Source organism: Oncorhynchus masou, chromosome 11, assembly GCF_036934945.1.
Source record: "Oncorhynchus masou masou isolate Uvic2021 chromosome 11, UVic_Omas_1.1, whole genome shotgun sequence".
NCBI classification, from domain to species: Eukaryota; Metazoa; Chordata; class Actinopteri; order Salmoniformes; family Salmonidae; genus Oncorhynchus; species Oncorhynchus masou.
Genome location: NC_088222.1, coordinates 60,153,249 through 60,159,815, shown reverse-complemented (window position 1 = coordinate 60,159,815; position 6,567 = coordinate 60,153,249). Strand labels below are relative to the sequence as shown.

The 6,567-nt window shown below is 39.9% G+C and overlaps 1 protein-coding gene across 6 annotated transcripts in view; it reads right to left on the bottom strand.

Annotated features, from left to right (window-relative positions):
- Positions 1–294: 294 nt before the first annotated feature.
- Positions 295–6,567, bottom strand: part of LOC135548920 (hypoxia up-regulated protein 1-like) — a 31,272-nt gene continuing 24,999 nt past the window's right edge. For 5 of the 6 annotated variants that reach the window (XM_064979012.1, XM_064979014.1, XM_064979016.1 and 2 more), the window contains 3 exons: positions 5,983–6,090; positions 5,570–5,677; positions 3,991–5,292 (listed from right to left, as the gene is read on the bottom strand). In XM_064979012.1, the coding sequence (XP_064835084.1) occupies positions 5,246–5,292; positions 5,570–5,677; positions 5,983–6,090 (263 nt within the window). In that variant the 3' untranslated portion in view covers positions 3,991–5,245. Of the gene's footprint in view, positions 2,809–3,990; positions 5,293–5,569; positions 5,678–5,982; positions 6,091–6,567 lie in introns of those variants that run through there. The other variant, XM_064979013.1, reaches the window with a different exon arrangement.

Genomic DNA, 6,567 nt, shown 5'->3' with positions numbered 1-6,567 from the left:
CTGTTAAACAGTCTTCACTAACAGAGCGGCTGCTGCCAACATACTCAAATCTCTGGCCACTTTAATATATTTAATACATGGATTTAATAATGGTATCACTAGTCACTTTAAATAACGCCACTTTTATACATAGCATACATTACTCATCCCATATGTATATACTGTATTTTATACCATCTACTGCATCTTGCCTATGCCGCACGGCCATTGCTCATCCATATATTTAATGTACATATTCTGCATGTTATCAATAAAATTTGATTGATCTGTATTTCCAGTTGTCACATCCATAGATTCAGTCCTAATGAATTTATTTCAATTGACAGATTTCCTTATATGAACTGTAATTGGAAACTGTTGCCTGTTGCGTTGAAGATGAGGAATAGATTAGAAGCTCAGCTGCAGCTACATTAGTTATTGATTCATTATCAAGTTATTGATCACATCGTTTCTTACTTGACATTACTTACCGCATTGCTTCTCTCAGGTGTAACCGGAACGGCCAGACAGTGTTGGGTGTGAACGGGCAACAGCAGGAAGCTCGTTTCTCGTTCGAGGTCTTCCACTTTGTCAAGCACAAGAACAGGACGCTGTCCACCTACCACCTGCACTGCTCCACCAGAATCTGCGAGAGGACTGTCTGCACCTCCCTGCTCCATGTCAGTTGCTGCTTCCTTGACCTTTTCCACAGACTTATTTTGAAATGGATTAAATTGTTTTTTTTCTCCTCATCTATCTACCCACAATACGTCACAATGACAAAGCAAAAACTGTTTTGATTGCTCAGTTTGGCCGGGCGGCCAGCTCTAGGAAGAGTCTTGGTGGTTCCAAAGTTCTTCCATTTAAGAATGATGGAGGCCATTATGTTCTTCTGGACCTTCGATTTGGCAGAAATGTTTTGGTACCCTTCCCCAGATCTGTTCCTCGACAAATTCCTGTCTTCGAGCTATATGGACAATTCCTTCGACCTCATGGCTTGATTTTTACTCTGACATCAACTGTGGGACCTTACATAGACAGGTGTCTGCCTTTCCAAATCATGTCCAATCAATTGAATTTACCACAGGTGGACACCAAGTTGAAGAAACATCTCAAGGATGATCAATGGACACAGGATGCACCTGAGCTCAATTTCAAGTGTTATAGCAAAGGGTCTGAATACTTATGTAAAAGTTACATTTTTTAAAATAAATTTGCAAACATTTATAAGAACTTGTTTTTGCTTTGTCATTATCGGGTATTGTGTGTAGATTGATGAGGAACATTTAAAATAAAAACATTTTAGAAAGGGCTTTAACTTGTGGAAAATGTGGAAAAGGTCAAAGGGTCTGAATACTTTCCAAAGGCACTGTATATGATGCTAGTTACAGCCTATGACCTTGTGTAAGGAAGCTGTTCCAACCACCCCTATTCTTCCCAGAACTGAACAGACAACATCATCTGCTCAAGAAGGAGGCGGGAGGTCCAGTACACGGCTATGACCAACACAGCCACAGTCAGCTTCGGACCCATCCGCACCCAAGTGCAAAAACCACTGATCATTCATGATCATCATTCGCATCAGCATTCAATGGCCCATCAGCAAAATATTGCCGACACAGTAACAATTTATGGATCACTTTTACTTACTGCACGTTCATATACCAGTAAAGCCTTTTTGGTTAAGGGGGTTTTGATGTTATGAACACAGAATTTCCTTGTTTTTTTACGCAGGTGATCCTGTCAGAATCTTATCTGAAGGTAATCATCTTTTTTTAAATCATAATCATTGATATCTACATGAAATGCACATACAGTATTATACATTAAATTGAGTGCCTTCAGAAAGTATTCACACTCCTTGACACTCTACATTTTGTTGTGTTACAGCCGGAATTCAAAATGAATTAAATAGATCTTTCCCCCCTCACCCATCTACACACAATACCTCATAACGACAAAGTAAAAACATGTTTGAAAGCTTTTTCAAATGTATTGAAAATTAAATACAGACATCTCATTTATACGTATTTACACCCTAGTCAATACTTTGTATAAACACCTTTGGCGGCGATTACAGCTTTTAGTCATCTTGGTTGTCTGTATCAGCTTTGCACATCTGGATTTGGGGATTTTCTCTCATTCTTCCTTGCAGATTTTCTCAAGTTTTGTTAATTTAGATAGGGAGCGGTGGTGGACAGCAATCTTCAAGTCTTTCCACAGATTTTCAATGGGATTCAAGTCAAGGACTTTCATATTTTTGTTCTGAAGCCATTCCAGCGTTGCTTTGGCTGTATGCTTCGGGTCATTGTCCAGTTGGAACGCAAACCTTTGCTCTAGTCTAAGGTCGTTTGCACTCTGAAGCAGGTTCTCATCAAGGATCTGCCTGTGTTTGCATCCCTTCATTGTTCCCTCTAACCTAACCAGTCTCCCAGTCCCTGCTGCTGAAAAGCATCCCCAAAGCATGCTGCCCACACCCATGCCTCATGGTAGGGATGGTGTTAGACAGGTGATGAGCTGTACCTGTTTTTTTTTCTCCATAGCACTTTGCATTCTGGCCAAGGAGTTAAATTTGTCTAACCAGACAACAGAATCTTATGCATCAGTCTTTCACCTGCTGTCATGTGCCCTTTTCCCAGGAGTGGCTTCCTTCTGGGCACTCCCCCATAAAGCCTGGATTAGTGAAGTGCTGTAGAGACTGTTGTCCTTCTGACTGGTTCTCCCATCTCAGCCAAGGAACAATTTAGTTCTGCCAGAGTGGTCATTTTGTTCTTGGCCACCTCCCTGACCAAGGTCCTTCTAGTGTAGATGGTCCATTTTTAATTCAGGCTGTAACACAAAATGTGGATTAAGTCAAGGTGTATGAATACTTTGATGGCAATGCATGCTGTAAATAGACACTGCAACCTTTTCCCAATATTGAGTACTTCATATTTTAATTTCAACGGATATAATATTACTGAAGTTGTGTCGAAAAACAAATTTATCTGAACCTGCAGTCGCGGAAAACATGAATCTGTGCAGGAGGTTGCCATAGCAGCAGGGGTCATTGGTGCACTCTGTATCTCTATGGTAGCCTTTATGTCATACTGGATCGTTGAGCCAAGGACCATGTCGAAGACGACACTCTACACAAGTGACAGTTGTTGGATACGTGGTTTCTTTCCCTAAGTCCTAGTTTTTATGCTCACTGACCTAAAGGACTAGGTGGGTCAGTACAATCTGGCAATAAATTAGCATACCAGTTGACTATATTGCTTTCATCCACACAGCTTATTCAAGGAAATAGCACATGGGCAAGGATTTCAGTTTCGGGACATGGCTGGCTGGTCTCAACACATCTAGGCTACTAGCCCTTGAGGTAGGAAGGTTTAAGTCCAAAAGATGACTGGCAAATTTCAGGCTGAAATAAACACTTTTCCATGTGAATATATCTGTGTAACCTACACATATAGCACTGCATGTTTAAAATAGTTTATTTCCTTTAAGGAATGAAAGTCTGGTATTGTTATTGGAATTAAGGGTTCTCTTTGTTTAGGGACAAGTGTCAATGGATACTATGCAATATAACCAAATGTCACAATTCAAAATGACGACGTGTTTTAGGGTCTCAAGGGCTCCTTTTTGATGCGGTCCATCAAATCATATTTAAATGTTATAGTTGTCTTTTCCTTAAATGTCCCAGTCTTTACAGATACAAGTGTATAAGACCATACTCAAACGCATGACATCTTTTATACAAATAGAAATGGTAAATTTTTCTTCATAATCTGTCCTGCTGCTCTTCAAGTCGGTCAGTCACACATTCACACAGACCAATCTGGAATTGAAACGCAATGAAACCATTTGAGTTACAGAATCAACCCTAGCCCAGTAGCCCAGAGCTACAACGGTACATTGTATTTGTTAGACGACGCGAGTCTTCAAATACACATCTTATTTTTAGACACGGATTGAGAAAAAAAAAAATTCCACTGTTCATCACCATATTTAAAAAAATACTATTAACAGTTTCGAAACAAAAGCATTGGCATCCCCCAATCCAATTAGTTTATTCCCCCTCAAACCATCTGAGGTAATGCAAAGAACAGGAACCACACTCCTCTGGTAGAGATTCAAGCAGCTTGAGACGTGGATAATATAATAATATCTACTTATTCTTCTTCAGTCAGTGCAACAGTTGAGCAGCCCTCAAATTCATACTTGCAGCCATTCAAAGACCAGGGTTGTGTTCAGTAGGGCACAGCGTAACAAAACGATAATCAATGCCATTTCATTTTTTCACCTACTGAACACAACCAATGGCAAGCCCAAAATTACACCTTGGTAATTGAAGTTTATTTAACTTTATGTATTGGAGTACAATTTAGAGAAACTAGAAATCAAGATAGATGTACTTCAGTGAAAAAATGTTTCCCTCAAGCTAATTCATTGATGAATTGTCAGAAGACCATGGCGAGAAGGTTCTGAAAAGCATGAAATAGATACACACTTATGAACACATTTAACGACTGGTCATCAGTAATATTTGGATGACAAATCAATTCCCCTTTTGTAGGATATTGTATACACACACAATCACAGATTGTTTATGTGCCACAAGACAAGGTAAAGGCATTCAATATTCAAATACAACTAAAACCCATTCTATTTCCCAAGAGGAGCATACATTAGCTCCAGCCCATTTGATATATTTCTCAACAACCAGTGCAAACCCACAAAAAATAAAATAAAAGCAAGACTTGCTACGTGAAAACAAGCCTGCTTGAGAGGTCAAATCACAACTACCCTTCCTGATCCCAGAAAGCGACAAACGATGCAATGCAACAGAGTTCCAGTGGAGGAAACATTGAGTCCTGTTATCATTCGTCCTACCAAAACTAAACACTTCTTTGTTCAATGCAGGGCAAATATACAGTTGTCCGTGTAGTTGTTTGCATGTGGGAAAGTATGCCTAAACCTGTAGGGCAGGATGGTAGAATACAAACGTGAAGTCGTGTCAGTTCATTCGCTGGTTATTCTAGGCTTAGTCAGCGGTCCATGCTCATGTCAGTAAGAGGGGAAAGATGTTTGGCCGCAGAGGGGGATGAAGGTGAACAGAAAGTGAGAACGAGAGGTAGGTAGTGGGAATAAGACAGTTCAAGAAGTCTGAGCTGATCCAATGACTTCACGGTTTTCAAAATAAAAGGCTGGAAAAACAAAAAACCCAAAATATGTAGGAAACAATTAAACAGTCAACAAATACAATGAAATCTTGTTCCAGCTGTTATAACTCATCCCCTTTGTGGTCTAACTGGTTTTTCTCTGTTGGTTCTGAAAAATGGGAGGAATACAATATTATACTCAAATATATAGCAGCACAGTATTACAAATATGACCAGGTATAAAACCAAAATAAAGACTAAAGGACAACTAAAATGCCCTTCCTTTTCATAGTTGCAGACAGTTGCTCTAGCTTGAATGCTATGTCCAATTCTTTTCCATTAGATGCCCACTTATGTAGCAACAAATTGTAAAGGCAACTGGGTGCCAATTCACACACACAAAAAGGTAGTTTCTATGGCAGACACTGTTCCTATGACAGACGTACCTGTTCTTGTAGTTTTATCTGTAGGCTGTGATTGGCTGAGTGAGTCTGTGTTCTGTCCAGTGGGCTCTTTGATGGGCGGTTCCTCTTGCTGCACCTCCTCAGTGCCCTCTTGAATGAAAACAAATGTTGCCAATGAAAAGAACACTGATCGGTGATTAGAATTGTTTAAAAGGGATCATTGACAAGTTCCCATGTCATGTGAACAAGTCTGCAAAAACACTTCCTTTGGAAATGACATTCATTACAGATGAAACTCATTGCTGAGGAACCCCCTTAATTACGTACCAAACAGAAGAAAAATGGTCAAACAGGGAGGGACTACCTGGATTTGTCCAATAAATGCTCCATATCCTTTTGCTACGGTGTGCCAAACTGAACATGACCATATTACATACATTCTATGACAGACGCACCTGTACTTGCAGTTTTATCTGTAGGCTGTGATTGGCTGAGTGAGTCTGTGTTCTGTCCAGTGGGCTCTTTGATGGGCGGTTCCTCTTGCTGCACCTCCTCAGTGCCCTCTTGAATGAAAACAAATGTTGCCAATGAAAAGTGGACTATGATTACATTTGTCTAAGGGATCATTGATAAGATATCACACGTCATATGAATAAGTCTGCAAAAGCACTTCCTTTGCAAATGACAAATGACATGAATTACAGCTGAGGAACCCCCTTCATTACATACAGTGCCTTGCGAAAGTATTCGGCCCCCTTAAACTTTGAGACCTTTTGCCACATTTCAGGCTTCAAACATAAAGATATAAAACTATTTTTTTGTGAAGAATCAACAACAAGTGGGACACAATCATGAAGTGGAACGACATTTATTGGATATTTCAAACTTTAACAAATCAAAAACTGAAAAATTGGGCGTGCAAAATTATTCAGCCCCCTTAAGTTAATACTTTGTAGCGCCACCTTTTGCTGCCATTACAGCTGTAAGTCGCTTGGGGTATGTCTGTCAGTTTTGCACATCGAGAGACTGAAATTTTTTCC